This window comes from Acinonyx jubatus, chromosome A2 (genome assembly GCF_027475565.1).
Source record: "Acinonyx jubatus isolate Ajub_Pintada_27869175 chromosome A2, VMU_Ajub_asm_v1.0, whole genome shotgun sequence".
Classification (NCBI taxonomy): Eukaryota; Metazoa; Chordata; class Mammalia; order Carnivora; family Felidae; genus Acinonyx; species Acinonyx jubatus.
Window position 1 is genome coordinate 13,220,685 of NC_069383.1, and position 23,006 is coordinate 13,243,690.

The 23,006-nt window shown below is 43.7% G+C and overlaps 1 protein-coding gene across 4 annotated transcripts in view; it reads right to left on the minus strand.

Annotated features, from left to right (window-relative positions):
• The window catches only part of AGK (acylglycerol kinase), an 83,843-nt gene that overhangs the window by 55,225 nt on the left and 5,612 nt on the right, over nt 1–23,006 (minus strand). For all 4 annotated transcript variants that reach the window (XM_027075625.2, XM_027075627.2, XM_027075626.2 and 1 more), the window contains exon 3: nt 1,337–1,376. In XM_027075625.2, the coding sequence (XP_026931426.1) occupies nt 1,337–1,376 (40 nt within the window). The remainder of the gene's footprint in view (nt 1–1,336; nt 1,377–23,006) is intronic.

Genomic DNA, 23,006 nt, shown 5'->3' on the forward strand with positions numbered 1-23,006 from the left:
GGGGAGGGAGGGAGGGAGGGAGAAGAGAGAGAGGGAGGGGGACGGAGGGGGAGGGAGAGGGAGGGAGAGAGAGGGAGAATCTCAAGCAGGGTTCACACTCATCACGGAGCCCAACATGGGGCTTGACCCCACGACCCTGGGATCATGACCTGAGCCAAAATCAAGAGTCAGACGCTCCACCGACTATGCCACCCAGGCGTCCCTTGAATCGATTTTCAAAACAGCAGAGCCATAGGAGATAAAAACAAACAACATAAGTAATCAAATTCTTAACCACAGATTTAGAACAGTTAGATAATCACCAAAGAGAAGAATTTATTAATAGTATCTATTGTCATTGTCATCTATGAAAACATTTCAGTAACAAATATGAGGCTTGCCACCACATCTTCTAAATACATCATACCTTTGCCGTTTTTTACTTCATGTTTCCTTTTTGGTATTTCTGATATCATAAGCTTAAATGACATACAACAAAAAGGCAACTTAGGAACTCATGGAATTTCACCTGCAAGGTATAATGTACAAACTTGGAGGGGATGGAAGAACAAAAACATGGTCTTGAACTTGAAAGGATTTTTTTTTTTAATGTTTTTTATTTTTGAGAGAAAGAGAGAGAGACACAGAGTGCAAGTGGGGAGGGTCAGAGAGGGAGAGGGAGACACAGAATCCAAAGCAGGCTCCAGGGTCTGAGCTGGCAGCACAGAGCCTGATGTAGGGCTTGAACGTTGAGATCAGACCTGAGCCAAAGTCGGATGCTTAACCGACTAAGCCACCCAGGCGCCCCATTCAACTTGAAAGGATTTCTAATTCAACCATAACTAATGCAGCCAGATAGAGGAATATTTAAGTGCAGTATCACAGGCCTGGGAGAACAACACACACATGGTATGAATCAACTGTGCTAAACAGGCTTTAAAAATATGAATCAACAGTTTTAAGAAGATTTGACTTCGAGGGGCAATACCTGCTCTGAACGGACATCCTTGGGGGTTATTTGGAGCAGGGGAGATTCAGGGCTTAGTCTGATCTTCAAGGACAACCACAGACATGAACAAACTCCCCGAGCTCCAACCGGCCCACTTAATGCACTCTTAGGTCGAATCCAGAAGTAAGCATGTCTAAGGGGGTGGGCGTTAGAACTGCTCTTCACCAGATGGCTAACTTCCTCCAGCTCTCTTCAGAGCTGGCTCTCAGCCTGACTCATCCGGATAGTAGGAAAATCTCTCCAAACCACACCGAGGCAAGGCACCGCGCAGGTCCCCTGGAAGAGCCGGGGTGTTCTGCGCAGTGGAGATAAAGCGGGTTTTCACTTTAGCACATTAAGTGACATTACCTGAGCTTCTTGGCAGGCGGCTCTCCTTAGCAGGTTATCACTATCAAAGCAAACAAAGAGAATGAACATTAGCTTTAGCAAGCAGGTTAAGATCCAAACAAGTAAGACTGGCTTTTTCAAGTATTTAAAAAAAGAAAGTACAACCCTTCCCTATAAAATACCCAAGTGAAAGTTTCTAAAAGACCTGTAACAAAGCACAGGCACTTGTGAAAAGTACTTTCCCTGAATGAAATCCTGTGTTAAGTATTTACATAATGGTAGACAAAATACCACTCCCTCCAGGACGCCCACATCCTAATCCCCAGAACCTGAAAATATGTCACCTTACTTAGGTGGCAAAGGGGCTTTAACAGATGTGATTAAGTTTAGGATCTAGAGATGGGAAGATGATCCTGGTTTTATGCAGGGGAGCGTAATCTAATCACAGGGGTCCCTAAAATTTCCTGCCTGTGATCAGCACCAAAGGGGACTATGGAAAAATTGTCAGAAAGGTGCAAGTTTGCTGGCCCTGAGGATGGGAGGAGGCCGCCAGTCAGCGAATGGAGGTACCTTCTAGAAGCTGGAAAGGCAAGGAAATGGCTTCTCCCCCAGAGCCTCCAGAAGGAGTGCAGTTCTTGTGGACACCTTGATTTTAGCCCAGTGAGACCCGTGTTGGACTTCCAACCCCAAGAACTGGAAGATGATAAATTCTTGCCATGTTAAGTCACTAGGTTTGCAGTGGTTTGTTAGCCCGGCATTAGAAGATTAACGTACCTATCCTGTACTTTTATTATCCAGTGGAAATTACTCAGGTCATTCTCCAGAAATAAATCTGATGTTTAGTTGCTTCTGCTACTGTTTTATCTGAATCTCTTATTTTTTATATCCCTGTCAGACACTCAATTATATCACAAGTGGAAAATTCTGGCATGAGGTGAAATTTTGGCTTGCAAAAATGAAAACATTCTGTCAGAAAAATGTTTGTCTATTTACCATAAAAGGTTCCTAAAATGTGTCTATGCCATTTATACTATAAGAGCATTTTAAATGGCTGATTGCCTACCAGACCCCAGGTCTTCTCCTTGTAAGAGTCTATCCTAATGCATGTTGATGGCGCGAAGATAGTAATTTGAACCTGGTTAACCACAGTTAAAAACACTAATAAACAATTTATAGGAAAGAACTGAAAGGAGAAAAGGGTTCTTTCACTTAAATTATTTCTAAAAACAGAAAAAAAATACTCTTTCTAGACCATTCTCATAACATTGGAGACTTTGAATTTTACATTTTTTAAAAAAAAATTTTTTTTAACGTTTATTTATTTTTGAGACAGAGAGAGACAGAGCATGAACAGGGGAGGGGCAGAGAGAGAGGGAGACACAGAATCTGAAACGGGCTCCAGGCTCTGAGCTGTCAGCACAGAGCCCGACGCGGGGCTCGAACTCACGGACCGTGAGATCATGACCTGAGCCGAAGTCGGACGCTTAACTGACTGAGCCACCCAGGCACCCCGAATTTTGCATTTTTACAGTCATTCAAAACCTAATTTTGAGTTAAGGTTAAACTGAAAGAAATTAAACAACCTTTCGCTTTTTGCCATAGCCGCGGTCAAAGGCTACTCAATGATTTTTCTTCCACAGCCAGCCTGGAGAACCACCCCAGATTTCACAGAGCGGTCAACTTTCAGAAGAAAGCACTGTGTGAGGGAAGCACCCATGCCGCCCATCTGTGGGTTTTTACCAAAGCACAACAACACTTAATTTGAAGGGATATGTGTCCCCCTGTGTTTACTGCAGCATTATTTACAACAGCCAAGACGGGGAAGCAACCCAGTGTGCATCGACAGATGAATGGATACAGAAGATGTGGTATATAAATACAATGGAATATTATTCAGCCATAAAAAGAATGAAATCCTGCCATTTGCGAGGACATGGATGGAGCTAGAGAGTATAATGCTAAGCAAAATAAGTCAGAGAAAGACAAATAACATGATTTCACTCATATGTAGAACTTAAGAAAGAAAGAAACCAAGGGGAAAAAAAAACAAAAGAGACAAACCAAAAAAGAGACTCTAACTAAAGAGTGGTTAGAGGGGGTTAGAGTGGTGGTTATGAGAGGGGAGGTGGGGGGCGGGTAAAAGAGGTGATGGGGAATAAAGGGTACATTTATCATGATGAGATCGCTTCTTGGCCTTTTGGCTAAGATCAAGTATATGATGGTGAGCACCGGGTCATGTCTGGAACTGCTGCATCACTGTATCGTGCACCTGAAACTAATATAACACCATATGTTAACAATACTGGAATTTTCACTTAATTTAATTTTAAAAGTGCTCCCCATCTGAAACCTAAGAACAATGTGCTATTAAAATTAAAATGACACTCAAAAGTGCAGGCTGCTCTACAACAAACATTTTAGGGGGGCTAACCCTTTGTGAAATCTAGATGACAGGCACCTTTTACTGCCAGGCTCAGTCCCCACTTGCTTGAGTGACCATTCCCTCCTACCCTGTGGCAAAAGGTCGCTGCATAAGCTTCTCTCCTCTCCCCCACCAGAGATTCATAAATATTCATGTTTTGCTCTTCTACCCAAAAGCTCTCCATCAACTGCGCTCAGTGAATCGTCCTAACAGCAACAGTTATATATGTAATTTAAACACACGCGCACGCGATTAGGGAAATTCAAGGCACAAAGTAGTAAAATATTTAAAAGTGATTAACATGACAACACCACTTTATAGTTGACTTGACACCTCACATCCACGACTTCTCTACCATGACAAGGTAAAAATACTAAACCCTTGGTAACCAATAGATCACCAAAGAAAACTGGGTTCCTTGCAGCAACCTGAGCATTTGTCACTGGATCCCCTGGACTGGGCTAATCCTCAATCCAGCTTCCACACTGCCCTGGGGGGACCACTACCACCACGCAGAACTATGCTCCTCCAAACACCCACTTTAATGTATTTTTCCTATAAAATTACCTGTGCCTCCAGTCTTTTATACGACAGATACATCCTACGGATTACTCTCTACAAGGCCTCTGTACTGCTATAAAAGCTGCGTACCTGCCTGTATGTCCCCATCCCTTTCTCCCAGCTGGCTCCCCTCCTAGCAGGGGCAGGCCCTTGAATGTGCCAGGCTCCTCTGGGTCATTACTAGATACCATCTGCCTTACTGTATTTCAGCCACATGGATTCCTGCAGACCTAGGTAAAAAGAGAATGACCCCAACTACAGACAAGAATATGGATAGCACCTTGGATCATTTTTTTCCCCAAATTCTTTTTCACTAGAAGTAAAATTTTGAATGTTAACTTGTGATTAAGTATATGATTAAAGACCTCAGTTCTCTTGAGCTTGCTAATACTACTTGATTTATCAGAGCACTATTCAAAATCAAAAGACTTTTTTATAATTAATTCCCTGGATTTTAATGTGCCAGATGGAATATGCTGTCAATGCCACCTGTGAGAAAGCTAGAATATGTACCAATTTAGATGCTACAAAAGAAAATCTCATTATAATCACAATTTTTTTAATATCAAAAATGGTATTAGCTATCTTGATCTTGCTCTCTGAACCAAGCTGTTTCTAAAAATCACACATCCTCAAAGAAAAAATGATTTCTCCCATTGATATATTCTGATGATCTATAACCAGCTCTGAAAACTATTTCAAAAAAGAAATTCCAAAAATGTTTCAGGAAAGGCAGCTTTGTTGGAATAAAAGAGAAAATAACTTAAAATTCATAGAGCGACTTCCATGTGTCAGATATTATAGCAGCTGTTCTCACAAACCTTTAATCTTTGTAACAACCTTGCAAGACAGGCATTATAGTCTCATTTTATGTATGAAGAAGTTGAGGCTCAGAGCAGGAACTGACTTGCCCGAGACCACCATGTGACTAAATGGTAGAGCTGGCATTCCAACCCATGCCAACTTGACCCTAAAGTGCATGCTTTAATGCTTCCTCTTACCCTCAGAGAATCGTGAATGGGCAATACTCATTCATCTATCTACTTTATAGCACATTCATTCAATTAACCACATTACCTCCTAATCTCACTTAACTTTTAAAATTTGCATTCATATAATGTTTTTAGTAAGTTCAAGTACAATAAAGTTCCCCAAAGCAGCAGGTGAAATATTCATTGAACACAAAGTGTTTGGTACGGTGCAACGAACCAGATTGGGTCCTGACCTGAAATAGCTCTTGGCAAGTATTAGTGATAAAGTAAAAGACGGGTTTCTTGATAAATGATATGCCAGGCGCTGTGCAGATGTCCTGGATATACTAGTGAATAAACCCAGCCCTCCCCTCATGAAGTTTACAGATTAGAAGGGAAGAAAGACAATTTGACAGGCAATCGTAAGGTGATGTGACTTTTATGTGTTCTGTAAAAGGGGCACATTTAGGAATACCTAATCGAGTCTTGGGGGAATTAGAGAAAGCTTTTTATAGGAAGTGGCCCTCAAGTGTACATTTAGGGGAGAAATAAAAAGTAGCAAGGCAAAAATAGGGAGGAGAACGCAAAGGAAACAGCATGTACAAGCCTGAGAGCGTGAGGCAGGGCCAATATGGGAAAGTGAAAGTTCAGGACAGCTGGAGGCCAGCCTGCGATGGGAGAAGCCATGGAAGAGGAGGGGAGGCACAGGACAGACTGCCACGGTCCTTTTAAGCTATTTAAGGAATCAGGGCTTTACCCTTAGGACATAAGAAACTTTTTTTTTTTAATTTATTTTTTAATGTTTATTTATTTTTGAGACCAAGAGAGACAGAGCATGAACGGGGGAGGGTCAGAGAGAGAGAGCGAGACACAGAATCTGAAACAGGCTCCAGGCTCTGAGCCGTCAGCACAGAGCCTGACACGGGGCTCGAACTCACGGACCATGAGATCATGACGTGAGCCGAAGTCGGACGCTTAACTGACTGAGCCACCCAGGCGCCCCAAAACTTTTAAAAGGTGTTAGGAAGATACAGGATGTGGCCAGAGTGATGTGTTAGGAGGACCATTCCAGCTGCAGCGTGAAGTCAGCCAGCCATGGTTGAAGCAAAGACTGGAGCCAGGGAGGCCAGGGAGGGTTCTCCAGGAATGCAAGACAGCCAGGACGACAGGATGACCACGGGAACCAGGATCCAGGAGAGGACAGAGGCAGCAGATGTTTTGGAAGCAAACCCAAGGGCTGGCCTGTGGGGAAGAAAGGGAAGGCAGGGGTCCAAGGCAGTGTCCACATTGTTGCACTGAGCCATCGGTGGAAGGCGGTACCACTCAGAAGCGGGCTGTGGTAGGGGACACGGGTTTAGGAGGGCGGAAGCTGGGCTTAGTTCTGGATTTGTCCATCGGAGATAGGGGTGAGTCCAGGTAGGGGTGTCCAAGGGACAGCTGGAAATACACGTGTGGAATTCCAACAGTAATCTTGACTAAAGATACATGTGGTAATGGAGGGATGAGAGCGGATCGGATGGTCTACGTGAGAAGGTGAGAAGCAGAAGCAGCCGAAGAGATGCCCTGAGCCCTGGGACAGATGACAGAGAACGCCAGATGAACCTCACGTACACAGACTGTACCTCATTTGAAAGCCAAAGGAAAAACGCAGTGGATAACTGAGGAAAGAAGTTAAGAACCACTTCCTTATCTCCTGTCATGCTCTTGATGCTGCAAAAACCACACGCTTTTGCTTTTCCTAAAACAGTGAACATTCCCCCTGCAAGGATCTGATCCCTCTATCCCCCATCCCTTTTAAAAACTAGAAAGGCCACACCCGATGCCACCCACACCCTTAGCCCACCACACACAAAACTGCTGGTCTCCCCTTTCTTCCTTCACTATAACTGCCTTGAATTCATGGATAATTCACCATTTTCTCATTTTCTCTTCTGCACACAGCACCCCTTGTAGATAAAAGGTACTCAATAAATAACTGCTCAATAAATAAGTGGCAAATGTTTGATCAAGAGAGACTGACTCACTGTGCTCACAGGCAGACTTTGTCCCGCAGGAAAAACTGAAGGTGATTCTTTGTATGAATGTTTGGCATTCTTGAAGCCACAGACCCACCTGAGATAGCTCTTCTCTGTAATTACCACCAAAGGGCAAGAGAAGAAATCACCGTGGTACAGTTGAGGATGAAAAGTTAGAACAGTCATGGAAACCTGACCAGATCAAGAACCGTGTGTGTGCGCGCGCGCTTGGGGGAGTGGGTAAAAGAACTAGTTAAATGAGGAACTAGAAAGCTAAATGAAGAACTCCTTCTGGTATACTAAGAAGCATCCTAAGAACTGTCCCAGTGGCTGAGTCTGTTATCAGAGAAATTCTAGATTGCTCGTGGATCAAAAATCTGAAGGTGAAGCTGAAACCCTGACACACGTGCGCGCACGCACACACACACACACACACACACAAAGTACCGTATATAAATTCCAAGTCCATGTTCTTTCTACTACATCATGTGGTCTCCCAAGAGAACTGAAGTTTAGCACAATTTAACATGTAGTCACATCAAAAAGGGGTCCCTGAAGGGGTGCCTGGATGGCTCAGTCAGTTAACCAAGCAGCCGATTTCAGCTCGGGTCATGATCTTGCGGTTCGTGAGTTCGAGCCCCAGGTCGGGCTCTGTGCCAGACAGCTCAGAGCCTGGAGCCTGTTTCAGATTCTGCGTCTCCCTCTCTCTCTCTGAACCTCCCCAGCTTGTGCTTGCTCGCTCGTTCTCTCTCTCAAAAAGAAATAAACGTTAAAAAAAAATCATTTTTTAAAAGGTCCCTAAAGATCTATCTGCTCAGTACTAAAATGCAGGTCCTTTGACAGAAATCAGAAGCTTCTGGATTAGGAAGTGAAAAAAATCTGCTGATGTCACTCTGCCTGAGGCTTTAAAAGAATACAAACATGCCTACCACAGGAAATGGGATGTTCACAATTTATTCTGAGCCATAAATGTTTTATTTATTACTTTAGGACTGCAAAGTAAGATAAGTTGTAATTTCAATAACAACTTTGCATGTTAACAAAAAAATCATATTGATCTATCCAATTTCCCAAAAACAGACATTTCCCACTACAGTCTAGAAGCAAACTGTATAGCAATTTCTACCACCAGCTTTTCCCCTGGTGCATGCAACCCAGTTTCTGTTTTATACAAAACAGATTTCAAGTTTAGATGTTTACAGCAACTACTTGAACTCACCCAAGCCTACTCGAGTAATTAAGCATGATATTGCCAGGGGCGGTGAGCACTGGTTGTCCATGGAACAGCCTGGATGGAGTGGAGATGGAAGGAGAGACAGAAAAAACCATAGAGAAGGGATTCTCTTATGTGCACAGCAGGGAGCTTTGTCAAGCACACTTCGCCCCCACCCAAACAGATAGTGGCGGCGGCAGTGATCAGTGTCACCCGTGAGAAAATGGTGATCATCTCCGCCCAAGGGAAAGACTGGTCACCAAGCGGGAAGATATGCAGTGTGTTCAAGAACGCTCGAAGATCTATTCTGGACCTAAAGAAGGCTCACTCGGAGAGACGTAAATGGGGAACGTGATGGGTTACAAACTCTAGGAGAACGATAAAAACACTTATGACTTTGAGAAGGATTTTAGGGCCTTCCGGTCTGGTCTTCCCGTTTAACCAGAAAATGATGTCCCTTCTGGTTCTCCAGGCCTCTGCATGATGTGCTACCTGAGACTTCAGAAATTTGTATCTTCTTACCTCTCCCAACCATAATGAGATAAAGAAGCTCCCTAATGTCGTGAAAGTATCAAGCCTCAAGAAGAATTACTACTGATAAGCATACGTTGAGTGGTGACTGTCTTCATTTTAATGACCCTCAGAATGCACAAAAGAAGAAAGAAAATAAGGAGGCAGGCAGGCAATCGCTGGCATTAAAATTCTGTCACCCCTGGTGCTGTCGGTGAGGTTAAGCAAAGGAGGAAGGAAGCTAAAGTCTACCATCAACTGTAAAGGACAAGGGTTCTGGGCTAGTGACAAGGATACACCGAACTTGGGTTCAGGAGTTCTGAGGTCAAATGGTGGTATATTTGGACTTCTTTCCCTGGTGGTATATTTAACAACGCAAGGATCAACATTTCCAATAACACTATAATGAAAGCCAAGGGCATTTTCCCCAGACTGTATTTACTAAAACAGGAAGGGGGAGTGGGGAGAGCCCAAGTCACTCAAGTCCACAAGTGAACAAGAATGGATAATGCAGCACTGAAATTAAAAAGCTAGTGGAAACAGCTACTCTTGTCAGTTTTACACAAAGTACTCTTATCTACTCCTGTATTAAAAGGCAAGAGAGAAAACGTTACAGAGAGGTTATGTCAGCTATTCGAAAAGATACCGTAGGCCGAGTCCCTTCTTCCCTTCCTCCTACCCTCCGAGTTGTGCTCTATAAACCACATGCATAAAGGGGTATTCACCCTGGGCTCCAGAATACAGGACAGACCTTCTGACCTATAAACTCATCAACTATTGTCAGTATTTGTGCTGTTTCGTGACATACAATATTGGAGATGTCAGTTACCACCTACAGAGGGGTTAGTTTAGCCTGAGCTTCGACTGTTCTCTCTGCAGTGCTTGGAGCAGCTAATACCACTGATAGAAATATCACTAAAAATGATGTGAAATCAATAAAACAAAACATAACTTAAATATATCTCCTGCCCTTCCATCTCAGTCCTCTCCACCCCACCCCACCCCCCCACCAATAAACATATGGGAAAGAATAATACAGATTTTTTACAAAAGAACAAATCTGTTTTCTAAATAAAATGACAAAAGGCTAAAAGGAGAGGGAATATAATTAAACTTCATTGCACTTGAAAAAAAAAGTTCCTATTCCCTATCAAATCTGGGCTGACAGGCATGTTATTTAATTGCCCATAAATGAGCTTCTTTAAATAGCACCTATTAATACCCCAAACTTCAGCATCAGCCTGCACAGAGAGAGAGAGAGAGAGAGAGAGAGAGAGAGAAACCTGAAATGGCTGAAAAGCAAAACAAACTGCTTTCTTAAAACCACAATAAAATGTGAAATGAGGAAAAGCCAGGAGGGGAAAAATCCCTCGCTACCTTCGGCCCGTGCTGGACCAGCCAGGCCTGGGACCACCGACTGCAAAGGCAGAGGCTAATCTCAACGGATGTCAAGGTAAAACATCTGCTTTGTCAGAACCCCAGAGATCCAGAACAAAATGAAGCCCAAGACATTACTAAAACCATAATGTGTACCCAAAGAAATAATACAGGTCTAGTCAAGTGTGGCGCATGCATAATTTACCCCTGGAATCTAACACATTTCCCCCTGGATCTGCTGTCAGAGTCTCTAACTCAACATAGCTTAAAGGGAAGAGAATAATACCTCCTCCTTAAACCAATTCTCCCTGGCGACTTGCCTCTTTCTGTATCACCAATTATCCTAGTCTTGAAACCAAAAAATGACTTACCTTCCTCTCCTTCAGCCAAACAGCCAGTCCATCATAGAATGATAATAAGAACGAGCATTTACCAAGGGGAAGCTAGGAGACGGGCACAGTAGCAGGTACTAGGAAATGCATCATCTCACTTAATCCTTACAACTAACCTGCAAAGCAGATCTCATTAGCGCCATTACCCCAGAAGGTGACTGGGGTGCAGAAGTTGAAGGGATTAAGTACTTGATAAAAGTCGCAGCTAGTAAATAGCAAAACGCAAACCAACCAGCAGGCTACCTGCCTACAGTGCTCATGCTCAGATATTAGTCTATCACAGTCTTATTCCACCCATTTATTTTCCCCCTCCCAATGCCATCACTGTGGTCTGGCTTCTCTTAGCTTCTATGATGAAATGCCCTCCCAAACCACACGCCCTCCCCCTCCAACGTATCTTGCCCAAGGGTGCTAGACTAAGCTTCCTGAGTGCCACTTTGCTCATGACATGCTCCTCTCCTTAAACATCTTCACTGTATCTCCACTGCTCACCAAATACTACAAACTGCCTACAAAGACTTCCATAATTGAACTTTTTCTCCTATTCTACCAAAAAAAAAAAAAAAGAAGTAACTGTAGTCTATAGTGAAGTCAAATTCTTTGCTAATCTCCAAAAATACACTGCATTTCCAGTTTCTGCCTATGCTCAAGGCATTCACATCACCTAGCACACTGTCCCACTCACCGCAAGGCCCAACTCCAAACAAATCTTTGTTATGAGGCTTTCTCTGATAAGGATGGAAAAGCCAGAAGACGAAGTGCTATTTCTGATGGAGAGCTTTTTTGTGCCTGGCCCTATTCTAAGAAAATCGGCATGACAACCCAAAGAAATGAGTTCCACTAGACAGAGAATTGAAGTTAGAGTTTAGAGAGAATTGAAGCACAGCGAGGTTTCACAGCTGGGCAGATGGAAAGCCGACATTCGAACACGTATGGTCACGCCTCCTCTTAACCACGTGGCTCTAGTAACTCTAAGAAGCCACGGTCTTCACTTTCTAATGGGTGGACTAAGCTGACTGCCTCCCAATCCACTGACCGATCTTAATATCCGCCAAAGCAGGACAACCCCACACCACGTACTTCCTGACACGATACGGGAAGAAATCCACAACACGTGTATGAAGCATGCTTCCCCTAAAAATTAAACCTGAATCTAATTCTGCCTTGGGAGCCGTGATCCTCAATCTCAGTATACACACAAATCCCCTGGGGACCTGGTTAAATGCACATTCTGACCCAGCAGGTCTGGGTTGGGTCCTGAGACTCTGCGTTTCTAATCCATTCCCAGGAGGAACTGCGCTGCAGGAGCACAGCCCACGCTTTGGACAGCAGCAAAGCTCTAGCACCTGGGTCTGATCGCCAGTTTATAAGACACAGGAGAGACAGGGGAACAGATTAAATGACTCAGGGCTGAGACTACAATGAGGCGAGTAAGGCATTCACCTCAGGTGCAAAATTCACGCCAAAAAAACCACAATGGAGACAATTAATAATTCTAAAAATCAAAACGAATGCAAAAGACCCATGATGAACATAGTATCACGGTTTGAAATAAACACAGAACCAATATCACCGATTTTTCTCCTTGCCTCAGGCCCCCACAGGACTCTGCGCAGCACTGAATGGTATAACTTATCCACCAAATCTCGATTATGAAAAACTCTCCAGGGAAAAGGCAGACCTGCCTGGTTTTGAAAATAAATAAATACTTTAAAAGAAGGAGGGGGTTATAGTTCGAGAGGCTTTAGAAATAGATACTAAATGCAATGTGTCAAAACTTGTTTTGATATTGATTTGAACAAACCATAAAACAAAAAATGGGGGGATAGGAGGGAAAATATAAACAGGCTGGATATGAGAAGACATAAAAGAATTTCAGTATTGTTAGGTTCATAATAATGCCATTGTGATTTTTTAAGTTCTTACTTATTAAAGACAAGGTACCGAAGTATAAATGATAGAAGCTAGAATTTCTGAAAATCTGCATCAAAATATTCCAGAGGGGGAAAAAGAAAAGTAGAGAAATGAAATGAGATCAGTAAAATGTTGGTATTTATCGAGGCAGGGTGAGAACACATGGGGATTATACTATTCTGATTTTTATATGACTAAAATCTCCATAATAAAAAAATTTTAATCTTTTCTTAGGCACCCCTGACATTTACTTTGTACCTTCAAACAGGACCCAGCACAGAGCGCCTCATGCATTCATAATAAAAGTAACTGCTCTTTTAATTTGTGCCAGCAGCTGTGATTATGTCTCCTAAGTGTCACAATAAGGTTGTCAGATGTTATATGGATGAATAAGGTGAAGTTTAACAAGGTTGAATAATCTGCCCAAAGTCACTCACCCAGCAAGTGGCACACGCAAGGCTCGGACCCAACTAGCTCAGAAGCCCAGACTTGAAGCACTACGTTAAAGTATCTGTCTTATGTCCTATGGGGTCTATGACAGAAGACAATCTTCAGTTTACGGCTCTTCATTTCTCCCCGGCTCCCTTAGATACAGGAGCCATTTCCAGAGGTTAAGGTAAGGACTACGTGGTTTGGTATCAGGGCTCTCCCACTTTTTAGCTGTGTGACCTTGGGCAAATTACTTAATCTTGCTCTCCCTTGGTTTCTGCCTCCTTCTAGGGTTATTAATCTCACACTAGTAGGAGATGAATAACCATCTCAAAGTTGTTCGGAGGATAAAATGAGTTAATAAACATAAAGTGCTTAGAATCACGTCTGGTATATGACAAGCCCTGATCGAGTGTGAGTGATTATCATCATTACTATTACCAAGTTCTCGATAAAACTGAATGACACTCAACACACCCCTCGTGCCAACTTAAAACCACTTATTTTTACTTCTTCTAAGCAATTGTTTTTTGGCCACAGAACTTGAAAGGTGAGCTCCCACCCATGCTGGTGAAAGCTGATGATACAGTAATCAAGATTAACCTTTCTATATTCGGAGGGAAAAAACTCCAGTATCAATAAAAACCTAGGGACACACGGCCCAGGACCATCACTTAGCTTCCCATTTGCTTTGCAAGTTTCACGTTCAGGGATTAATAGTGTCAATGGGACTTTAAAATCCCCAAGAAAGTATCAAGAGTTCTGGCTGAGAGACTAGATGCCCCACAGAAATGAATGGCGGGAGCCCTGGGTCACAGGCCCAGGTGGGTGACTGAACCAGTGCCGGAGCACGGAGCCAAAGGACGGAGCTGGGCACGAGGAGCCAGAACAGAGGAAGAGCAGGGCTACTGTTGACTGCGGAGCCAGGAAAGGAAGTTCAGAACCTGTGCCAAGGCTCACCAACCAATATCCCAGGGAGAGAAACCAGACCCAGGACGAGCAAGCACGAGATCCCCAGAGATGAAAGCAACAATGGGAGCTAAAATCAGATGCATGATGGTCCAGACCTAGCCAACTGTAACTGCTTACGCCCCGCCTCGTCTGGGGTTATGTTCTGTCGTAAAACCACACTTTCCAAGCTGTCCTGTTCCACGTAAAGTGAAAGAATAAGGCTGAGATCTTATTAGACCATCTGGCAGATCCTGGTCTTCCTTCCCCACCGGTTGTCTCTCAAATCATTCACTGCCAGTTACCAGAAGTAATTCATTTTAACTCCCAACGTACTGAACATCAAATTTACTCACAATTACTAGCATTTGTCAAACCCCATGTCTATCAGGCACTACGCTAACAGCTTTATGGTTCCTCACTCAATCCTTCAATGACCCAGGGAGGCACTCTTATCATCCCACTGTACAGGGGGACCTAGTTTAGGGAGCCCGAGGTCACACTGCTAGGAAGCGTCAGTTCTGACTCCGGAGACAACTTTAAGACTACACTGCCTCCTCTCCCCCGCACTTTTTATTAGTAGATTCTGTGCTACTGAAGGGTGAGGAACAAGAGAGGGACTGTTGCAGGGAACTGCCGACACGATGAACTAAAGAACCTGGAGCATAATCGCCCCCAGGGAGCCCAGAAAGCCTAGAAAGAGCAGTTGAAGAGGAATGAGCAACACTTAAATTCACTTTACTTTCAGCAAACAGGGTCATTTCCTCCTCTTCAATTGCTCTTGCTGAGTCCTGAGAGCAGCCCCTGCTGCTCCTGCTCCGGTGGACTCCAGCAACTGGCGGTGGGGAAATTATGCAGAGGGAAAAATATCACAGGTTTTCTTCCTTGAAACTGAGAGGAAGGGAGACTAAAAGGGGAAGGCACTCCCGAGGAGGAAAACTTACAAGCACATTAACAATGGAAAAGAGCCTGCAAAATAATGATACCTGGGTCAAAAGGCAAATTAAGGGCAGCAACCAAAAATGGAACAGATCAAGAGGAACATATGCAACTTCTTCCAAATCTGTTGCAGAAAAAACTTTTCCTTAGAAAAACCATGACCATTATTAAAATCTCAAAATCAACATTAAAATACAGGCAACTGTTATTACTGGCACGTGAATCCTTTATCAGGAAAATTGTTTTTCTTTCAAAGGGAAGAAAAAAGTCAAATACATATAATCAAACATTTGTCTGGGTTTTTTTTAATGTTTATTTTTGAGAGACAGAGAGAGAACATGCATACATGCGCAAGCAGGGGAGAGGCAGACAGAGGGAGAGAGAGATTCCCAAGGTTCTACTGTGTCAGCCCACAGCCCAACATGGGGCTAAATCCCACGGATTTTGAGATCATGACCTGAGCCCAAATTAAGAGACACCTAAACGACTAATCCACGCAGGTGGACCACAATTTGTATTTTCTAAAATGAGTAATGCAAAATATTATGTTCACCAGTCTCAGAAATCAAAATCAAGGAATTTACAATTCTCTAAGTATAAAATATTAACCATTATAATATGCTTACCTTCTATTGAGCAATATAAAGGAGTGAACTATAGATAAATGCAATAGCACAGATGAATCTCAAAGCCACTGTGCTGAGAGGAAGAAGCCTTTCAAAAAAAGAATGTATCTTATTCCATGTACATAAAGTTTGGAACAGGGGGGAAAAAATCAATCTATGGTGGGGGAGAAAAGAATCAATCTATGGTGGGGGGAAAAAAATCAGCAGGACAGTTACCTCTGGGGGCAGGGGACAGAGATTGACCACGAAGGGACATGAGGAAAACACGCAGAGTGATGGCAACATTTTGTATTGTGCTAGGAATCTCAGTGATACACGTATATGCACCTGACAAAAACTCAGTGCACGTACATCTAAGATCCGTACATTCCAGGGGCACCTGGGTGGCTCAGCTGGTTAAGTGTCTGACTTCAGCTCAGGTCATGATCCCAAGGTTCTTGGGTTCAAGTCCCGCATCCGGCTCTGTGCTGACAGCTCAGAGCCTGGAGCCTACTTCAGATTCTGTGTCTCTCTCTGCCCCTCCCCTGCTCATGCTCTGTCTCTCTCAAAAATAAACAAACATTAAAGAAAATTTAAAAAAAAGATCTGTACATTCCATTTTACACAAATTCTATAACTAAAAAACCACCATAAGCAAATACTAATTTGCCTATAACCGAATTACTGATAAGCATCTTCAGGTATTTAGGTGGTAGTACAGACCTCTACAAATTATTTTGAAATGCATCAAAAAGTGAGACAGAGAGGGATGGACAAATGGAGAGATACGTGATAAGGCAAATACAGTAAAATCTAGACTCCAAGTAATAGGCAGGTGTTTATTGTAAAATGCTTTCCATTTTGTGGTATGTTTGAACATGTTCAGAGAATTTAGGAAAATCCACTCATCTACTTATCAAGGAAGCTAAAAAGGGAAAGGCAGAGGGAAGGGCAAGAACAGTGAGCAAAAGGGGAGTCAGACAAAGGTATCAACAAAGACAGCTACGGAGCACAGAGGAACCAACGACACTCTGGAGGTTTCGAAATAGGTGTCTTGGTCCCTGGCAGTGTGTCCGGTTTTCACCACGGGTGTATAGTGCATGCTAATAAAGGTGTTCTAAGGGTTTTATTCCATTGGAGCAGTTAAAACTACAACAGGAACATTACAGAAGAGTTCTGATAAAGTTACACGAAAGGCAGTGAAAAGGTAGTGTCATTAATAAATACAGTGGTACTTATACACAGAAGTGAGCATTGCTCTCCAAAGTCGTCATCAGCAAAGAAAGGACATGGGATTTCGGGTAGGATTTACCTGGGTCCAAATCCCACCAGCTACTAATCTACCTGAGCCTCAACTTCCTAATCTCAGGTATGGAAATCTTCTTACCCCTCTCACAAGGCAGTTCTGAGGATTCGATGAGACCACACACACGGAAATGACTAGCCTGGCACGGGGTTAAAAGTAATTCCTCAACACATTGTTTTGAATAATGAATAATTGAGTAACTGTTGTTTTTCTTTCCTCTTAATCTGAGAATGCCACCTCTGTGACATTTTTGAGTTAATGACCAGGTGAATAAAAGTCCAGTGTTTGTGGGGAGAGGGAAAAGAACACACACAAAGAGAAGGGTAGCAGAAAACAGGCCTTCTTTTAGGAACCGCTGGAACACAGGTCGAGCTGAGGTGGGACGAGAAGGGACCAGGAAAAGACTGGAGAGGAAGACAAGGGCAGGGTCACCAAGGACCTTCTGTGCCAGATTAAAGAAGTGGGTCTCTGCACTCTAAGCACTGGAGAGCCATTTACAGGCTGTCTGCTGAGGAGGGCCATGATCGGAGTTCTCTTTTGGAAAGGATGTTCTGATGGCTGATCCCAGGGTAGAACTCCAGGACCACTTATGTGCAGACAACATCAAGAGAATCAAGGTAAAGACTAGAAAAATAGGACTCCAAAATCGATACATCATACTTACAAACAGTAGTGTGGTTATGACCATCTAACCAGTGTGTGGAATAAAAAGAGGAACCCAGGAGAGTCCAGCATTTAAGGGATGAGCAGAGAAAGACACCCTACAGGTAACTAAAAGAGAGACAAAGAGAAACTAATGTGGTCGATACGGACTGAAAAGTATCCATTGAACTTGACAACCATGGGGCTATTAATGACCTTGTCAAGAGCAGGTTCAATCAAAAGATGAAACAGAAATCAATTTTACTAGGCTTACTCTAAAGTGAAGGTAGAGACTGAAGATGTGGGATATGCTTTCAAGATGGCATCAATGGGGGGCACCTAGGTGGCTCAGTTGGTTAAGCATCTGACGCTTGGTTTTGGCTCAGGTCATGGTCTCATAGTTCATGGGCTCGAGCCCTGTGTCAGGCTCAGTGCTGACAGTGTGGAGCCTGCTTGGGATTCTCTCTCTCCCTCTCATTCTGCCCCTCCCCCAAGTGCTCACACGTTTTCTCTCTAACATAAAAAGATAAACTTAAAAAAAGAATGGCATAAATGAAAGAAGACAGAGCAGTAAATAAATGGAAGTACACAGTTGAGAGACAATATGTTTAAGCCACAGGGGTTCAACAAGGAGGAGGAAAAAGCAGGAAGGATGAGATTTAAAGATGAAGTGAGGGAGAGGATAACCCATGAGAAAGAACAGAATTTAGATCAGCGTTGGAGGGACTGGCTTTGGACACGATGATAGAGACCTCACCCAAGGAGACAGAAAGGAAGAACATAAGTGTGTGTGCAGTGGGCAGGGAAGAAATAATGTTCAAGACTTGGAGGAAAGGTAGCTGGCTGGGGAAGGAGGGAGGGGAGAGTGCTCCAGGAGGGAACAAGATGTGTGAAGGCCCTCCCAGGAGCCCTGAGACAGAACCTCAAGGAAAGTGAACTTCTTCCAAAGTGACCTGAGAGTTCTATAGACTAAGGTGTAGACGTGGCAGGGCTGGAGATGTGCACACACAACACCAAGTCAGGTCGAGTCGAATCCAAAAGCAATAGCAACCCGCACTTCTTTAAACATCACTCTGGCAGTGGAGTGCAAATTAGATACAAACCAGGCAGGAGTAGAGGCAAGAACAGTTAGGATGTATTTAATAAAAATCCAGGCAAGAGGGGCATCTGGGTGGCTCAGTCAGTTGAGCGTCTCACTTCGGCTCAAGTCATGATCTCACAGCTCGGCTCGTGAGTTCAAGCCCCACATCAGGCTCTGTGCTGACAGCTGATAGCCTGGAGCCTGCTTCAGCTTCTGTGTCTCCCTCTCTCTGTTCCTCCCCTGCTTACACCCTGTCTCTCTCTCTCTCTCTCTCTCTCTCTCTCAAAAACTAAACAGAATCCAGGCAAGAGATGATGGTACTGTGGTGGCGACAGCAGAGCTGGCAAAAGAAATCAAATACGTTCCGAGATTTAGAAAAGGCAAAATCGCTTAGAATGTACAGCCTGAATGTAGGAAAGGAGAATGAAGGACAGATGGGGGATGAGGTTCACATCTCTAGTTTGGGAGGTGAGATAGATGGTGAGTGGTACCAATCACTGAGAAGGGCAGGTGCTGCCAGTGAGCTTTTGCTCTTCAGCCGGCCGAGCTTGAGGCATCTATCTGTGAAGCATGCAAGCAGACGCATTAAGGAAGCAGGTGAGTGCACATACAGGTCTGGAGCCGCGAAGAGATCTTTAGGGCAACAAACCTGGGACTGGTCTACAAACAGCTGGAAACTGCAGGCATTGAGTAGATGAGATTGAGTAGATGAGATTGAGTAGAGAGAGGACGTAACGGGGCAGGGCCCGAAGGAACCGCTTCCCTAATATATGAGTGGAGAGGAGGAGCCAACGAGGAGGAGGTGGAATAGTCAGACATAGACGAGCAAAAACAGAAAGCAATGAAAAAATTATTTCAAGGACAGTAACTGTGTCTAAAGCTGAGCTGTCAAAAAGAATGAAGTAAAACTGGTGAGAATAATTCTAACAAAGACTGCATGGGATATAGAATGAGTAGGAGGTAGGGAAGAAGACAAAATCTACTCAAACAGCTTAACTGTGAAAAGGAGGAGGAATGAGGGATAGAAAAGGCCAGGGAGGACACCTGGGTGGCTCAGTCGGTTGGGCGTCCGCCTCTTGATTTCAGCTCCGGTCACGATCCCAGGGTCATGGGATTGAGTCCTGAGTCGGGCTCCATGCTGTGAATAAGGGAGGGAGGGCTGCCTGCCTCTGGCTGAATGGAGTCAAGAGAGGGCCCTCAGGGTGCCCGTAGGGGCTCCCAGGTGGGTACATAGCAACAAGGCCGTGGGTGGAGTGCCAGCCAAGCCATGAGCGAGGGACAGGGGAAAGAAGAGGGCATTCCCCAGACACAAGCACCCCTGAGCCAGGCAGGAGCAGGCTGGAGACAAGACCAGCTCTGAGCACCGTCCTAGGTGAAACATCCTCTCAGAGAGGGGCAGCTGGGGCTGTCACATGTCAGCTCAAGATCCCAGGGTGATGGGACAGAGCCTCGTCAGGCTCTGTGCTGAGCATGGAGTCTGCTTGAGATTCTCCCTCTCCTTCTGCCCAGCCCCTGCATGCACATGCTCTCGCTCTCTCTCAAAGAAAAAAAGAAAAAGCCAGGAGGACTCGTGAAAAGTGCAGCTGAGAAGTGTGTGACAGGCGCATCAAGAAATCGAGGGAAAAAGTGAAGAAAGCAGCAAAGAGTGATAGATTTGGAAGAAACTGGAGGCTCTCGGGGACAAGAAGTCTTGGTAATATTAAAAAATACGAGTAAGGTTGGGAAACGTGGAATAACAGAAGTCTGAGAGACTGCGATACTGAAGTTCCAGATTTCAGAAGAACAGGGGCAAGCAGTGAGAAGGTCTCAGCCACGGAGGGTCGGGGGGACCCAGAAGAAGGCGGAGCAGCAGTGAGAGTCCTGGAAGTAGACGAAGTCAGGAAAGGAAGGCCAGGCTGGTACACGGGTCACGCGCATGTGTACTTGGGGTACACGAGAAGGTAACAAGACTCGGCGGGAAAAGGACACTGGTCAACCAGGCACTGAAGCCTACAACTAACATAAGTGAGATCCCAGAACGCCAGAAGGTTTACAGTTGTAGGATATAGGCAGATATTCTGAGCCTCAAAGGAAAAGAGACTTGTGTAAGAAGATGGAAGACAAACCGTTTGGAACAGGTACTGAGGAGCTAAGAGATGTCAACCCCACCTTACAACCCATTCGAAGGAGCAAGGCAGCTCCTACTCAAGAGAGCCGCAGAGAAGATTTTCTCAGGAAAAAAGTAGATTAATATAAAGGACGAATGTGAAGATTGCTATATGAAAAGGCTGAGGATATATAGGGGTGCCTGGGTGGCTCAGTCAGTTAAGTGCCCGACTTCGGCTCAGGTCATTATCTTGCTGTTCAGAGATCGAGCCTCACATCAGGCTCTGTGCTGACAGCTCAGAGCCTGGAGCCTGTTTCAGATTCTGTGTCTCCCACTCCCTGCCCCTCCCCCACTCATGCGCACAGGTGCTCTCTCTCTCTCCAAAATAAACAAACGTTAAAAAAAATTTTTTTAAGGATAAGGATATATAGATAAAAGGAAAAAGACAGTCACAAGAAATAATCTGAACATAACCAAAGAACCCATGTGTAAAGCCCACAGCTGACACCATACTCAACAGTGAGAAACTGAAAGCTTTTTCTCAAAGATCAGGAACAAGGCAAGGATTTGCCACTTGTATCCGGTGTGGTATTGGAAGTCCTAGACAGAGTAATTAGGCAAGAAAAAGAAATAAAAGGCATCCAAATTGGAAAGGATGAAAAATTATCTGCTTGCAGAGGACATGATCTTTTACACAGAAAACCCTAAAGATTCCACACAACAAAAAAACACTGTTAGAAGATACAAATTTAGCAACATTGCAGAATACAAAATCAGCACATAAAAATCCAGTTTTTATATACTAACAATTAACAACCCAAAAAGGAAATTAAGAAAATAATCCCATTTACAATAGCATCAAAAAAAAAAAAAAAAGAATATTTAGGAATAAATATAACCCAAGCAGGTGAAAGACTTGTACACTAAAAACTACAAAACACTGCTGAAAGAAAGATACAAGTAAGTGGAAAGACATCCGTGTTCATGCACTGGAAGACTTAATATCATAAAAATGTGCGTACCACCCAAATAAGCTGCAGATTCAATGCAATCCCTATCAAAATTTCAGTGGCATGTTTTGCAGAAATAGAAAAAAAAATCTTAAATTCATATGTAACACAAGGGGCCTTGAATAGCCAAAAGAATCTTGAACAAAGTTGGAGGCCTCACACGTCCTAATTTCAAAACATATTACAAAGCTACTAAAGCCAATGGTATGGGCATGAATATAAAGACCAGCAGAACAGAACAGAGCACCCAGAAGTAAAAATTTTAAAAAACGGGCTGGCATATATGATCGATGGATGTTACACAAGGATGCCAAGACCACACAATGGGGAAAGGACTCAAAATGGATTAAAGACCTAACTATAGGACCTAAAGTTATAAAACTCCTAGAGGAAAACACAGGGAGGAAAGCTTCCTAACACTGAATTTGGCAGTGAATTCTTAGATATGACACCAATAAGAGAGGCAACAAAAATAGACAAATGGGATTACACCAAACTTTAAAACTTCTGGGCATCAAAGGACACCATCAAAAGAGGGAAAAGGCAGCCTATGAAATGAAAAGAAACATTTGCAAATCATCTATCTCCTAAGGGATTAAAGAATTCCTACAACTCACCACCAACAAAAAAACCCCAAGGAACCTGATTTTTTTTTTAATTTTTTTTTAATCTTTATTTTTGAGAGAGAGAGAGTGTGTGTGTGAACAGGGGAGGAGCAGAGAGAGAGGGAGACACAGAATCCGAAGCAGGCTCCAGGCTCTGAGCTGTCAGCACAGAGCCCAACGCAGGGCTCAAACTCACAAACTGTGAGATCATGACCTGAGCTGAAGTCGGACCCTCAACCGACGTAGCCACCCAGGCACCCCGGGAACCTGATTTTTAAAAACGGGCCAAGAATTTGAACAGACGTTTCTCCAAACATAAACAAATGGCCAAACAGTATGTGAGAGGATGCTCAACATCACTAATTATTAGGGAAATGCAAATCAAAACCACAAGATACCCATATCATACCCATTACGATGGCCATTATCAAAAGCAAAGCAAAACAAAACACAAATAACAAGCCTTGGTGAGGATGTGGCAAGATGGGAAACCTCGTGTCTGTGAAATGGTACAACCAGTATGGAAAACAGAATAGTGCTTCCTCAAAAACTTAAACCTGGAACTGCCCTATGATCTAGCAATCCCACTTCTGGGTGTACACCCAAAAGCATTGAAAACAGGATCTGGAAGGACTATCTGCTCACTCAAGTTCATTGTAGTAGCA